The 16463-nt window shown below is 41.8% G+C and overlaps 1 protein-coding gene across 3 annotated transcripts in view; it reads right to left on the bottom strand.

The window, feature by feature from the left end:
• The window catches only part of Myo16 (myosin XVI), a 479021-nt gene that overhangs the window by 348347 nt on the left and 114211 nt on the right, over positions 1-16463 (bottom strand). For all 3 annotated transcript variants that reach the window (XM_021170663.2, XM_029481007.1, XM_029481008.1), the window contains exon 2: positions 6432-6695. In XM_021170663.2, coding sequence (XP_021026322.1) covers positions 6432-6657 — 226 coding nt within the window. In that variant the 5' untranslated portion in view covers positions 6658-6695. The remainder of the gene's footprint in view (positions 1-6431; positions 6696-16463) is intronic.

The following is a 16463-nucleotide window of genomic DNA, read 5'->3' as shown; positions in this document are numbered from 1 at the left end:
GGGGGACTTTTGGGATAGCATTGGAAATGTAATTGAGGAAAATACATAATAAAAAATATTAAAAATAAAAAAAAGAAAAGTGCCTGGACCCACTTCAGATAATTAAATTAGCATCTTTACGGGTGAGGTATAGACACAAGAACTGCAATCTGAAGCTGCTCAGAGCGTCCTGTGGTATGGATAGTAATGGAATGACTAGTTGACACAATCCAGCTAACACCAGATCAGAGACCTGCCATGCAGGGCCTCTCTCTATCACTTCCTGTGTTTTCTGTGGTCACTCACTTCCCCCTTTCCAATGAACTATATGTGTGACAGGTAGACTTCTTTCTTCTCCACATGAACCAACCACATGAACCAATCTGATCATCTCTACCACCTTTAAGAAAAACTCTGAAAGAACTCTTTGCAGTTTCTGCTTGGAGTCTAACCTCTCAAGGTGTTTGCTATAAAAACAAACAAACAAACATGAAACCAGCTAACTTCAATCCTCCTGAACCTGGTGGCTGGTTCTGGGACCTCCCCATGCCTAGAGTGCTGTCAGCTGGCACTCTCCTCCTTTCTCAGGACTTGGCTCTCACTGAAACTCTGTTCCCATTGCAATGCTCCCCTCCCAACCCCCCAGCTGCATCTGGTCACTGATTCACTTCCATGAATTAGTAGCTCTAGAATTCCTCAGTTCTCAGTCTGTGAACTTCTTAGAGCTTTAGTCAAATGCATTTCTAGGTGTTGTAGCCATTTTTTGCAACACTCGCAGTCCTACAGGCTCCGACCTTGTGCTTGCTGAGATCTAGGTCTTCCGTGAGGTATAATAAAGTCTGCTAAAAGTCTCTGCAGCATCCTGTTCTGCCTAACAATGCCACCTTATAGTTTCATGAGTCTCATTTTTTTCTTCTCAAGCCAGCAAATCAGTCTCTCGATTAATGGTATAATATTCCTTTCATTGCTAGCTAAAAAACAAAAAACAATACCAAAAACAAACAAACAAAAATAACTACGGCATTTTTCCTTCTTTCCCCAGGCAAAATTTGGAGCTACCTAGTTTTGTCTTAGGTTCTATACCTATGAATATGTTATACAGGAAAGGCAAATAATAGCTCATTTTAACTGTCTTTTGTTTTGTTTTGTTTTTTTTGTTTTGTTTTGTTTTGTTTTGTTTTTTTCGAGACATGGTTTTTCTGTGTAGCACTGGCTGTCCTGGAACTCACTCTGTAGACCAGGCTGGCCTCGAACTCAGAAATTCACCTGCCTCTGCCTCTCAAGTGCTGGGATTAAAGGCGTGCGCCACCATGCCTGGCTTTAACTGTCTTTTAAATAGTGAAGATATCTGGATGAACTGGGCAAACAGGGCTGTGAAAACTGATGAGACGGACAGAAGTCTTGATGGAAGAGATGAAATGACACAAAAGTGTCAACACACGTAAAGTGTAAGAGGGAGTCTGGGCCCACCATGGTTCCTCTTGGAGATAGAGAAGGAGACTCTAATGCAAGAGATATGGCTGTTAGAAATGACGAGGGAGTTCCTATGGCACCCAAATTTCAGTCCTCCCATTGAGCCCAGACCTGGCTTACAGAAATGTGAGGGAAGATGGTGCACTGAAGCTCTTCCAGCCACCGACTGTGCAGCGATGTGTTCTCCTCCCTGCCTGGCTTACCCAAGACCCTTCTTGCTTACTTCCCCAGTTCTCACATCTGTGTCCTTTTGTCCACTCAGGATGCATCTTCGACTGACCTAATCTCTAAATGGCAGGAGATCAAACCCTTCTACTGGTGTCAGCAAACCATACATACAGCAGGCAGAGCCCTTACACGTGTACCTTGCAGACTCTTCTTGTGTCTCCTCACGTACCCTCTATTCATTCTGCCACTGCTGAACTGCTGGTCTTTCTGTTTCGTCATCATCCTGGGACATCTCCATTTCATCGTCATCCTGGGACGTCTCTATTTCATCTTCATGGTGGGACGTCTTCTACCTCAGGACACTGTCACGGAGGCCCTCCCCCATGTTTCTGCACAGTGGTCTCCAGCCCCTCCAGGAAGCTCTCCTTAGATGCATCATCACTGGCCACACTACATATTCCTGGGACTTCATTCATGGCTGCTGATACCACACAGTGGTGCCTCAGGGAGTAAGCCTTGTCTGCTCCACTCCTGGCTGTCCTTCAGAGAACAGTCTTAGGACACATGTGATGAGCACATGACCTTTCCTGTGACATGACTCTTCTATATTCTCTCACTCTGACTCCCATGGCAAGCCATGCCCGGCCTTCTGAATGCTGAGAATACATCAGTAGACCCTCAGCTGGTGCACTTGCTTGCAGTTCATATCCACCCTTCAGCCCGCTCAACAGCGCTGACTATTCTTTGCTGGAAATGATTTGTAGTATGTCAAGGTCCCACTTAGAATCATGTGATAGGTCCCCCTGCTTTCTGATTCAAGAGAATCCATGGAAATCTCATCCTACTTAAATGAACAGACAATGCTAAGTCACATGAAGAGCGAGGAGAAACAAAGGGGACTTTCCAGAATATACTCTGATTAACAACCACTGCTCCACTCGCATCCCATCCAGCTCACCCCAGATGTCCACCTGCTGTGTCTGTGGCTGCTCGGCTGCTCTGCTACCCACTGCAGCATGCGCTCCTCATAGCTAAAGTGCAAGCAATGGTTAAGGGCACATCCCTCCAGAATCACATTTTCCAAGTAGGTTTCCCCATCCCTGTCACTCTCCCAGACTTCGCTCCCTCCTGCACACTTGCTATGTTCTGTATACTCTGAGGTTTTCTTCTATCTAGATGGGTGTTCTCAGGGGAAAAATCATTCTCTTTCCTGCCTTCTGATCACCAGTGACAGAATGGTTGTCACCTGTCAACAACTGCTTGGGAAAGAATGGTTCAGGTGGTGTAGCATGAATGACTGAAAAATATGATTCTATAAGGTCTTAGGGGAGTAACGCGATTTATTCCTTTACTACTCCTAATTTCTTTCAGGCCATAGACATCATTTTGTAAGATGTATGAGTGTTTCATCTAAGTGTGTGTGTGTTTCATTACTTTTCCACCAACATAATGATAATGCACAAAGATTTCAGTTCTATGTACATTTGCTATGGCATCTGCTGACAGTGAAGAAGGTAAATGGTTTTGAACTTAGACTCCACACTCTCAGGAATGCACCAAACAGGAAGAGTGGAACAGAGCCCAAGACACACACAGTTCCTCCTATCACTGTGTATATAAAGTCCGAGTGGCAGAGCTGTTAAGTGCAAACGTTACCCTGGGGAAGCATGTGACCATCAGGTGACGACTCAGTCACAGCACCTCTCCTTTCTGGTGTAAATGGCATTAGAGTAAAGACTCTCTCAAGCTCTACCAGATCACATGCTTTCTGCTACTGCCATGTATAAAGGCATAAACGCATGTGCATTTAAATAAGATGTGGGAACATCTCAGCAAAGAGCAGTTTCACTGGGGTATCCAAATAGAAGAGCAGAGAGTCTCGTTATAGCCATCATTGCACATAGCGTGCTGACAGCTCTCTTATCTACAGATTCACAATCCTTGTCTAAGAGTCTTGGAAATGCATACATTCCTAAATTCATGAATTTTTCAGATTGAACACGTTAAGAAAAAAAATCAGGTCAGGAAAATATCTTCTATAGTGAGCTACAAATAAAACCTGGAATTTCAAATTGTGACTAACCCATGGAGAAAAGTGTCCACCTTAGATCCAGCCAACCAGTGGCTTCAGAGGTTAGCAAGGTGTACACACCTCCATTGGCTTCTTTAAAAAGTCCCCATTTGCACAGCTGCCACTGTGACAAAACAACGTAAAACGAGTCACACTGTATGACAACTTGTTTCAACCCAAGGTTGGACTTAGGTTTTGGGAGCCCTGTCTGTAACTATGGTGACGGAAAGTGAACAGAGCCCATTTATAACATTCGGCAGTCCACAGATGTGAACTTTTCCCCTCAGCAAGGCGATCCTTCCTAACTCCCCACCACTTGCCCAAAGCACAAAGAGCTGGACCCAAAGCTGTTACGAAATGAACCTGTGAGGAACATTTCAGGTTCAAGCTATGACGTTTCACCCATAGCCCCTAAAACTCAAGGCTGACTCATAATGAAAACCCCAAGAAGTCTATCTCTAAGATGCCTTAAAGTTTTATCAGTTCCAAATGTTTTCAAAAATTCAAGTCCAATGTCTCCTTTGAGAATCAAGACCTACTCTTAGCAGTCAGCCCTGATAAAATTAAGAATAAGTTACACATGCCTAGATGTGGTGGTTAGTATAGTGCACCCCTTCTGAAGAACACCCAGGAAGGAGAGAACGCCCCAAACTAAGTTTGAGCCCAGCATCTAGGCTATACCAGGTTAGGAAATAAGTTCTCAGGGCCCTTTAAACTCTCTACCTGTGGCCTTGCCACCTGAGTCCATGGGACATCTGACCTAGGCTAGCTGTTTTGGGCAGGTATGCCACATATTTGGCATCTCCGACATCCTGGACTCTTCACCACACTTTAGACATCACTCTCCTGTGCATTTCCCTCTCTGCAGCCACTTACAGGAAACCCAGCCTTAGTACGTGTTAATTGTCCCCCACCCTAGCTTCAGATTTCTTTTCAGTTTTGGGAAGCAGTCTCCATGGCTAGGTTTTTCTTGCATTTCAGTAAACCCTATTTACATGGACTACAGCACAGTCTTATGCAAGCTGAGTCCATAGCTCAGTCCTCCACTCCACCATGACTTCTGACTGTGCTGGAATGAGCCCTGAGAAACAGCTTCCTGAGTAGCCCCATATAAGCGGGATCCCAGAGGAACTAACTTTCCAAAATAAAGTTCCCAGGGCTCTCATCTCTTGAGAGCAGTGACCACCAGGATTTAGCTTACTACAGAGATGCCCTTATGGCAGTCTCCTAGCAGTCCAGAAAAGCATATGTAGCTTCTTTTATTGATGTTGATCTCTTCTGAAGCCAAAGCCTTCTTAGCCTCTACTTGGCATAGTAATTTTTTTTGACCAAATTTCAGTTTTTGAGTCTTTTGATTGTGCTTTTAATTTCCACTTCTCACTGAGAAGCAGGTTAAAAGCAGAGAGATACCATACCTCAGCTTGAAGACTAGATGCCTTTGACATTTCTTCTCACAGACGAATGAGCCAACCCACTTTAAACATAGTCTGCCAAAGTCTCAGGGCATGGACAAAATTACAAACATATTCTTCATAATAATTTAGTATGTCTGGCCTCCATCCAGATTCAGACATGGACATCCTCATTCTCATCTGAAATCTCATCAAAATGATTTTCAATGCCAACACTCACTGCTGCTGACATTTTAGTCTTCTGAACCCTAGTCAAAGTTGGTTATTAACTCATTCAATATTCCAGGGTTTCTCTGACCAGAAGGGACAGAGTCCTTAAGACATGGGGATATGAGCAGGAATGACCCCATAGACTGATGGGTTTGAATGCTTGGCTCAGAGGGACTGGCATGATTAGGAGGAAGAAGTATGTCACTGTAGAAGCAGGCTTTCAGGAATTTAAAATAAGCCACTGAAGAGCTTCATTGCAGCCTAACGGCTGCATAAAATAGACACAGAGATCACTGGAATGCAATAGAGACCCCCAAATACACTCCTAAACTCACAACCAACTGGAGAAAGTGAAGGCTGCACACATGGTGCAGGGAAACTGGACACCAGTGTAGAGACCACTGAAACTCAATGCCATCCTGATACAAAATTAGCCGAAGACCCAAACATAAGATCTGAGGCCATTCACATAGTGCATGAAGACAAGGGAAGGTCATAATAGCTGCCCAGGAAATGAGTTTTCAAAAAGTTGAGTCTTAACCCTCTACAAATTCTGAGGCAACTGACTTTGCCTGTATCCATGTGGATGTGTGGGAAAAATGAGAAAAGCAGTCACAGCCATCTTCTAAGACAGCAATTCTCAACCTTCCTCATGCTGCGACCCTTTAATATAGTTCCTCATGTCATGGTGACCCTCCTGCCCAACTGAAATTGTTTCCATTGCTACTTCATAACTGTAATTTTGCTACTGTTATGAATTGTACAGTAAATATCTGGTATGCAAGATATCTGACATGTGACCCCTGTGAAAAGGTCCTTTGACCCACAAAGGGGTTTAGAGATCCATAGGTTGAGAACCACTGATCTAAGAATGTTTCCTGTTAAGAATGAAAGTTAAATTTTAAAAGAAGTCTCTTGTCTTTTAGATAGGTACTTTTTTTTCAAGCTGTATACAATACAAACATTTCCCTCAAAATTTACTGTTTCACATATCACTTAAGAGATTGATGACATTCCATACCATATTTTGGAGGAAACATCCTTTTTAAAGGCATTCTCATCTCCCTGGGAAAGAACAAACAAAAACAGATCACGAGATCTCTTTGGAGAAGGCATACCCTCTTTGTCATGATGGTGGATGATGGCATCCTGAATCATGTCAGCCAGGCCGAAGCGGACCTTCTGCCTCTTCCCAGGCTTGCTTCTCTTCAGGAGCCCTTCCTGCTTCTGGGACACTTTCTCTCGCTCATAGTAGGCTTTGATTTGCTCACAGCGCATGCGCTTTACCAGACGCTGCCTCTGGCCCAGGGGGAGGGACTCCAGCAAGCACTGGTCAATTTCCATCTCATGAGATCGAAAAACATTACATAGCTGGTAGCAACCTGAAATAAGGAAGAGAGGAAAGTCACTAGATAAATTCTCACTTCATATCAGCGTTATATACATACCAACACAATAATGTCCATGGCCATGAGAGTCTATATTGTTCATTACAATGCTTGAAACTACAAAGCCCACTGCGTTCCTGACTCTGCAGTGGCCACTGTATTCCTGAGTCTACAGTGCCCACTGCGTTCCTGACTCTGCAGTGCCCACTGCGTTCCTGATTCTGCAGTGTCTACTGTATTCCTGATCCCATGACCACTACATTCCTGATTCTATAAATCTTACTGTATTCTTAATTCTATAGTGCCTACTGAATCCCCAAATCTGCATTGCCCACTGCATTCCTGATTCTATAATTCTTCATGTAATTTTGGTTGTATACTGTATTCTGAATCTACAATGCTTAATCCATCCCTAATTGTAAAATATTCACTGCATTCCTAATTTTGCTGTGTCCCCTGCTCTCCTGATTCTATAATGCTTGCAGCATCCCCAGATCTTCAATGTCCACAGCATTCCTGAATCTATAATTCTCACTGCATTCCTGATTCTACAATACCTTCTGCAGTTCTGAATCTGTAAATACCCACTGCCGAGCAGGAATAACCTACCTACCGTAGCTCCCCTGTGCTTGCGCAAATGCAGCATGACCCACTTTACAGAACAGGGAAAACAGTGAAGCAACGCCTACAATTTCATAGCAATAAAACCAATAATAGAATATGAAACTTTCCTCAACACAGTTATGAACTCAGCCCATCCCTTCACCATATCTATAAATCTACAAAAACGGCCTCAAATTGAGTTTAACCATTAAACTCAATTATGACTGAATACTACCAAATAAACGGTTGAATTTTGGGATAAATTCTTAGATACAGTTCCTATCTCTGCTCTTCCTTTCCTTGGCAACCCTTCACATCCCTGCAACTCTTTCCAAACACCCTAATAAAGCTGGGCTTCCACTGCATGGCGTTTCAGCTGACATCCTAATACGGAACTTGTAGCACATGCAGTCAGTTTCCCATGGCTTTAATCATTGTTCCCACTAACTTCCCGCTGACCTTTTCCCATGTGACAGGGGGCACTTGTTTCTAAGAGACCTAAGTATGGTTAAGTGTAACACAGAGTTGGCACGGAAATTTTTTTTAACATCTCAAAATTATGCATAACACTGTGGCTCTCGTCATCAGTGTCTTATTGATATGGTAGTCACCATATTAAATTCTTCATTCTGGTATTTAGAAGATCCGCTTTTACTTTTCCACTGTGTCCTATGAAGTGACCCAAAACACCAGGGGACAAAACTGCACAAACACATTTACCTTGCGGCTAAAATTTATGATTGAGAGAAAGCTGTCCTTATGAATTATCAAATCTGGCTTGTATATTCAGTTAAGTGTCTAGTTGTTCTTAAATAAATAAAGTCCATCCTGATTGTTTACATTCATTGACTTTAAATAGGAGTGGATGTGTTTGTGCCATGGTGAGCATGTGGAGGCCAGACAGCAGTTTGCTGGAGTTGATTCTCTCCCTCTTTCACCATGTTCATTCTGGGATCCAACCTGGGTCATCAGGCTTGGCAACTCCTGAGCCATCTCTCTGGACTGAAACAGCTTTGTTTGTTTGTTTTGTTTTGTTTTGTTTTGTTTTGCTTTTTGTTTTTTTTTTAAGCCTAATGCTTTAAGACAAGATTTAGTCTAGACTAGCCAGGAACTGTGTCATATATCCCAAACTGGCCTCAAATCTAATGACCCTCTTGCCTTAGCTTCTAGAATATTGAAGTTACTGGCCTGTGTGACCACACCCAAATATATGCTTTTTTTCTTAATGTATGCATGTCCAAAGTCCAAAACAATCTAATAACTCTCTACACATGTACAAACATGTGGCTAATTTCCTGCTTAATGTGAAGGAAACTCATGCAGAGCCTCTAAGCCATCAAAAGACTCTTCCATGGTGTGTTAAAAGATCAAGCTGTGGAGCGGCCATGTGTGACACTCTGCTTTCATGGTTGCTCTACAGACCTTGTTCTTGCACATACACAGTGTGCCAAGACACCCATCCCTGCTTTTAAGTAAAAGACACAGAGCTGAGAGAAGCTATGGCTTTTCTAGGATCTGAGGCATATTTGCCTACTACAGTCAAAAGAGCTTCCTGTAGACTCACAGACAAATAAGAAAACACAGTGTGCCATATGCAGTTGTCTACCTCCAGCAAGGGGAAGCAGCTTGTCTAATAGAAGTAGTGATAGAAGTATCAACTAGCTGCATCCTCCAATAACCTCAACAGGAAGAGGCAATGGCAGCTTTCGCAGCATGACAAACTGCTGCGTGGAAGGTGGGTTAGTGTGAGCCCTGACTGAAGCTGCAGAGGGTCTGGGAGTCCTCATTAACCAGGAAATGTTTCAACAGATCATTCAGAAAACTGGACCAAGTTTGACTTACTGACTTTGATCTCTTGACATTTTGACTTCTATGAGGGTCCTGACTTGGTCATTAGATAGATAGGAGACTGTCGGGCCACAGGAAAACCTACAGAAGCCAGCAGGATCCCATAGGGCCATGGATTGACGAGCATGGTGTTGACAGAGGGGACACTCTAATAAACAGAGTGGCCTTCCAGTTCTTAGCTTGAAGAAGGGTCTCTTGGTGAAAGTGTCAATTAACTTCCAAGGACTCTGCAATGATGACCGTGACAGGTGGAGTAACACTTTACTGGCTTCTAAAGGGTTCAGCAGCAGTGACCGTCAAGTTTCTCTATGTCCTTACCGCCACAGTTGCTAAGTTCCAAATTCACACGGACTAATTTCTAGTGCACTTCTTTTCTTATTCATTTTTAGGTTATCACACAGGGTAATGGAATCCCCTGTGACATTTCTATGCCTATGTCTCAGCATATCTTGTTCTAATTTAGGATTTAACATATTTTATTGTCAAATAGTGCCCTATGTTTTGACTTTTTATTAGTCTGTAGGTTGATTATAGTCTAAAAGTGTTTGATGTGCTGTGATGTTTTGTAATTACAGGTGAACCAACAGTAACCCGTGTCAGAGTCTGCCAGTCTGACAGCTAACACTAAAAAGAAACACAAGGCTTATGCAGTCACTGAATATCTGAAAACTCTATAAGCAGGATTCTAAACATGGTCCTAAGGATGGCCTAAGGGGATGCTAAAGATGGGGCGGGGCAAAAATGAGATGGGCTACCCCATCATTGCACGACTCTGTATATGCACATCCTGAGTGCAGACAGGGATTTCTGACTGCATCATGACAAAGTTCATTTGGCCAGTGACAGGGCCAGGACTAATAGGGACCAGTCTCTTCATTGTTGGCTCGCTATCCTGTGTGGAACCCCAAATGGACTGACACAGCAGACAATATAAAGATGAATGCACATACAAGATTGCCTGCAGAAAGACAGAGCATGTGTTCTTTTTACTGTGGCAGAGAATGATCAGATCTGCAGAAAATCGGCTTCTCTCACTTTTGCTCCTGTTGTTGTTGCTTCTTTCAGACTGACACTACTAAAAACGGTGCCCATGGAGGCTACTTGTCAACAATGGCCACACTACAGCCCTTTGTTATTGCCTAAAAGGGAACCTCACACCAATGAATGCTTACCCTGACTGAAGTCCATGGTGTTTGGCCATCAGTGGTTTGGGAACTCTCAGTGTCTCAACAGTTATCAGCTAAGGTGATATGGAGCTTTAGTTATTTTCCACAGTGCTAGCCTATGCCATGTGAAGACTAATATTTCTGAATGAAAACCTTCACCACTCCTGTCTAAACAGTGGTGCGCTGGTGAGGTAGAAATGGGATCTTTGATTTGTACTGCTTGGGTTTTTTTTTGTTTGTTTGTTTGTTTTGTTTTTTATCATAGGGTAGATTTCCCAATATAGTCAACTCCATGTACCACTGTGACATAAAAGAAAACACCATAGAAAAAACAATTTTATGACCATCCATTGACCACTCCAGCCATTTGGTAAATCAATTGGTGGTTCTATTGTTTTGCTCTAATACATATTAACATTTTAGGTGACATTTATGGTTCATCAAGACCTTCTGGATGGTTTCACATGTCAAAGTCTTGCTGTACTCTAAGCAAAGGTAGGCTGTGTTTCCCACTGCTGTTGAGCGCTTTGGGCTGAGCCACACCCTGATGTCAAGGGCAGCACAAGAGAATGGGTTACCTGTGTCTCCTGCAACTTTTCTGAGATGGCTTTTGTGAGATTTGAACTAGATTTTAGAGCAATTTTTCTCATTAATGGACTTGACATAGCTGAGAAAGAAAAAAAACTGACAATAGGGTTAAAGTATTCTTGGCACAATTGGGAATATAAGGATTTTTACTCAATTTCCCAAACCAAAAGACTATCTTGGAAATGAAATTTAAAAATACTACAATTTTCCACATGAAATGAAAGAAAATATGCTTTATAATTTGTAAGCAAGAAAATGTATTCATGTAAAATTATGGGAGTGGATTGCATGTCAGGACATTAGCTTGTGTCTGTGTGTCAAAGAGGAGGCTTCAGCCCAGGACAGAAGCTGATGTGGCCCCACACAGATCACACTGTTGGCTGGGCCCACACCTGTATCCTATGACCTGCATGGTCTAGAAAGTGAAATGCCTCCTGTGCATTTTTAGCCTCAGTCACTGAGAGGCACACAGACTATCTGCCTGGCTCAGTGAGAAATGGCCAATTTGCTTTAGAGCAGGGGAATATGGGATGGCTCTGACCTTTGCCAGGTTCATATAGTTTTCTCTTTCCTGTTCATTTCTCATCTGCCTTCATTCCTTTATATGTCTTCTTGGATAGACAGTTCTATGATATATAGTATTTCTGAGTGTTCCTCTCAGATTTTGCTTGCAAGGGACATAATAATCAATACATATAAAGCATATTACAAGATAGATACCCACACATATGCATACACATGCACACACATGCACACACACATCATAATACCCTTTATAATTATCTATTAGTGTTAATAATTTAAATTAAGAGATTGCTATTTTTATCTCTTTCTATAGCCAAAGCTGATCTGAAACTATGTATTTCAGGCTGGCTTTGGACTTCTGGAATTCTTCCTAAGTAACATTAGTACTAGGATCACATGCATATAACATATAGACTGTTATACACACACACATATGTATATACATATATTTGTATGTATATATATATATACATATATTAAACATATTTGTACAGATGCAAATTTTATGCAGACTGAACATACTAATGTTATAGGTCTTAAAATGCTATTTTAAGAGAGAAAATAAGTAAAACAAAGAAATAATGACACACATGGTAAAGAATTAATGTGGATCTTTATTTGAGTCACATGTGACCTGAGTTAAATGTGGATCACAGGTCTGAATATAAAATCTAAGCCTAATTGTAGGAAACAAAGACTTCCTAACATTAGATGTAATGTCCACAGCACCGATAAGACCAGCAGATATGGATAATGAGAGTGCACAGTCTGTAAACCACTGAGCATCTGAAGACACAATGAACTGAATAAAACGACAATCTGCACAGTAAGAGAAAGTGTCTCAAACCATAACCAACCAGGAGGCTGACACAGAATACATGAGGAACCATTGCAGGCCAAACCCAAATGACCTGATTAAAATGAGCAGACAAGTGGACAAGTGTGTCTGTTCAGAAATGTCAACATATGATCCACAGCATATAGAACACCCAAGACACACACACACACGCACACACACCATGACTGCAAGATAGAACCATAGCCAAATAGGACTGAATCTCTGCTATGAAGGCTGTTGCCCAGGGCACAGAGGACAGGAGGTGTTGGTGTGGATGTGGAGCAGGTAACACACTCTTGGCACAATGCAAATGCTACATGGAACATTGTGGAAGATGTTCAGAAAGGTCAGAAGTGGGGCATCCTGAACTAATATTGTCTGAGTATTGCAAACACTGAAGATCCTGAGGATGTTGCAAGCCTGGATGTCCACAGATGATAAACTAAATGAAGACACACATGCAATGGCATCTTAGTCAGCCTAGAAGGAAATTCCTCCATGGTTCACAGCATAGCTGACCTTGGAGAGCATCGTGTGCTCTAAGATAAGTCAATCAGGAAATGTTCAGAACAGGAGGATGCTCCTTTAGCAGATCGGTCAAGCTCCAGAAAGCAGAGGTGAGCTTGTGTTGAACAGAACTGCCATTTGCAAGGGGAAATACCATGAAAACCCAGTCTAAACAGTAGAAGTGTACAGAACACCCCTGAACCATGCACATGGGGGTCAGGAGGATAAGTTCTGTTATGTTTCAATGTTTTAAAATGTTGAAAAGATGCAAAACATAAGGAGATGTAACATAGGAACTTTAAAGTAAATCCATGGCTTATTTCATGAGAATGTAATAACAATCTTAGTGTTTACCATACTTCATATAAAAAGTTCTTTTGTAAATTCTGAAAGCCAAGAAGATGGCTGTCAGGGCAAGAATGAGCAAGCTTACTCACAGGTGCCAAGCACACAAGACTTGCACATGCACACACCAGTACATGCTCACACACTCACATGCTTTGATATCTGTGCACTCAGCAAATCCTCCCTCAGATACTTATTCTTAGAATTCATTGTTACAAGATCCAGAGGCTTTTTGTGTCTTTTTTGTCTGCATAGAAAATGGCAATAAAACAAAAAAGAAACACAATGAGGATTTTCAAAGTGAAGGGTATAATTGCTTCTACATCCTCCTGCAGCTGTAAGTCTACAATAGAACAGGAACTTCTCCAGAGACTGAGAGCTTAGCATCTTTGCAATGAAGGGATATTTCCTTCCTTACAGAAGAAAACATAGAAAGCAACCACATTTTAACAAGATGTACACCTTAGAGTCTGAAGAGGTCTGAAGATTGAGGCTCACAGCGTCTTTTCTGGAAGTTGGGAATCGTGAAACATTTAAACAATACTTAAGAGTTTCAATTAAACTTAAGAAAAGCAAGGACATTTTGCAACTCACTGGTTTTCAGATTTCTTTCAATTTTTAAATTTATGTGCCTAGAGGACATTTCTTGGGCTCCTGTCCAATTGGTTTCACCTATTCTTGTGAGGAAATCTGATAAAGTTTTCCTCTGTACCGAAAAAGAAAAAAGAAAAAAAGAAATAAACACACATAGATTCACTATTGGATCTATATTTCTGCACCTGACTTCCTATTGATATTTCTTTAATGATCGATTACTTGGTCATGGCGTACAGCCTGATGTAACAGATTGAAATAGTTTTGCTCTCCAGACCTTGTTTCAGGGTAGCAAAAACCTGAATCTTGTCCCCAGATGCCCATTCCAGTTCCTCTTCCAAGTGAACCAAGCCTGCTTGGTTTGTCCTGCACCATGGGTGGCCTGTGGTGACTTCCTGTGCTGAAGCTCCTCACAGAGGCTTGCCTCACATAGGGAAAGCTGGCCTGTCAGAATCCACCCAGCTCTACCCATCCCACGGATCTGCAGCCCCATATCATTTGAGACCCACCCTCAACTGTGTGCTTGTTAGAAATGTCAAGAGGATATCCTCTCTGTGCCTCTTACAGACCACACAAGATGGAGCTGAAGGCAAAGTGAACGTGAAAAGCCAGCATAGGCTCTCTCTTCTCCAACTTTCTCTCAGAACTACCACTTCTGGAGAAGTCTAGCCCCATAAAATCAGAGCCTCCTAATGATAACTGATCAGGACAAGTCATGATGTGGCTCTCAGACCTGTTTTTTTCCTGAGGCTCTTGACATCCTAAATTCCAGGAGTACATAGCTGTCTCTCAAGATTGGAAAATAGGAACTGTCACTGTTCATTTCAGAAAAAAAGTGGGGCTTTGTCATTGAGATGGCAACTAACAAACATGGACTCCTGACTTTCTCCTGTTGTAGCTACTGGGGGCTTCTTTGGGTTCATATTCAATGAAGAAAAATGTAGACTTCTGTCTCTGATGTACTCATTTGAGTCCTAAACTAAATTACTCTGAGCTCTGCATCCACATGAAGATAATGTATCCTTCATCAGCATCCCCAGCTTCAGTTGGAACGGACCCAGCTCCTACTCCTACCAGACAAGGTATTTACTAAACAAACTGCTCAGCATCCAGGTAGTCCTAGCACAGGAGTCTCAGCCTCAGCACCCATTACCTTTCAGAGCAAGAAGTTTGGTCCAATCCCTGAAGCAATGTCCCAAGGTGAATAAGGTGTGTTTCGGATACTGCACCAAAGATTATGGGTTTCTAGTCATTCCTTGTCAAGGCTCTTCATTATAATTGAAAACTGCATCCCAGTTTCACAGTTATAAGTGAAAAATGTGTATTTAGACACATTTCTGAATCTTAAAATAAATCATTTAAGATACTACTTTAATATAAAATGTTTGGTTCCCTTAAAGGAACTGGGAAGACATTGAAAAAAATCACATTTAATTTTAATTCATGATGTTTATTCAGCCCTTTTCTAGGATTAACATATTAGGATAAAATAGGATTATAATTTGTACTCTTCAGGGTGGAGAGAGACTTTGAAGTTGAAATGATTCCCATTGCTATTCACAATGATTTGTAAGAACTTTCAGATGAAAGAAAGTTCAACTCACAAACCAATGGCAGAACAAAGGACAGAGAGCAGGCCATCATCTGTGTGCCCAACAGGAGGGCACTGGTTATCATGGAACTTGCTTACTGCGTAATACAGTTTGCCCAGTCTCCCAGCATTACACCCTACCAGGTAGGCTTGTATAAAACACCAATTTACTTGAACATTAATACAGAAAAATAGTATGGAAGAAAAGTTGGTCAAGATTTACAAATTACCATCTATAGCCAATCCTGCCTACCAGGTCACTGTGAACTTGGCCCACTCTCACAGGCACAATATCTTACAACTGTCTCCTATTACCAACATGGAGCAAACCATTTGCCTTGTACCTAGAATGCCTAATGTCTTTCCTGACAACTTACCTTCACAACTCTGGTTTTAGTGGGGTTAGCAGGAAGTTTGCCATTGCAACTGCCCATCAGGACTGAAAACTGATGTTGACTGAGTCCATCATAATGGCTCACCACTGAAAAGAGTCAATGACAGATCCTTTTGGGTGTGGTCCTAGCTTGGAAAGTTCAGAATCCTTCTTTGAGGTATAATTCATAAAAATGATCCTTGGAAGACTTATTTTATAGGCATACCTTGCCTTAAGATCATCCCACTTGGACACAGGCATTTGATATCGAAGCCCACAACTTCTGAGATATAGGGAGAGGCAGATAGAGAAAGAAAAATAGTTGTTTTAGTTACATTCTCAGATACCAATATCTGCAGTAACTAAAGGCAAAATAAATCCAGCTTTAGACTTTCTAGGTATCAGAGATGTTTTATAGTGAAGGAGAACCAGTAATTCCATTCTGTATTTAAGTCACTACAAATAACTTTCTTTCAATGGCCAGCAAGTGACTCATGTAGAAGACAAGTCAGGATTATCCTGGGGCACACCCTTCTATGACATCTGGTCATGTCCAAACTTTTAAGAAAAGTGTTTTTTATTTGTTCTGCCTGCCTGTATGTATGTATGTATGTATGTATGTATGTATGTATGTATATGTATAGTATGTGTTCAATGCCCACAGAAGCCAGAAGAAGAAATCAGATCCCCTGGAACTGGAGTTACAGACAGTTGTAAGTTGTCATGTGGGTACTGGAACTGGAGTTACAGACAGTTGTAAGTTGTCATGTGGGTACTGGAACTG

Source organism: Mus caroli, chromosome 8 (genome assembly GCF_900094665.2).
Source record: "Mus caroli chromosome 8, CAROLI_EIJ_v1.1, whole genome shotgun sequence".
In the NCBI taxonomy this organism is placed as follows: domain Eukaryota; kingdom Metazoa; phylum Chordata; class Mammalia; order Rodentia; family Muridae; genus Mus; species Mus caroli.
This window is presented reverse-complemented; position numbering and strand designations above follow the sequence as displayed.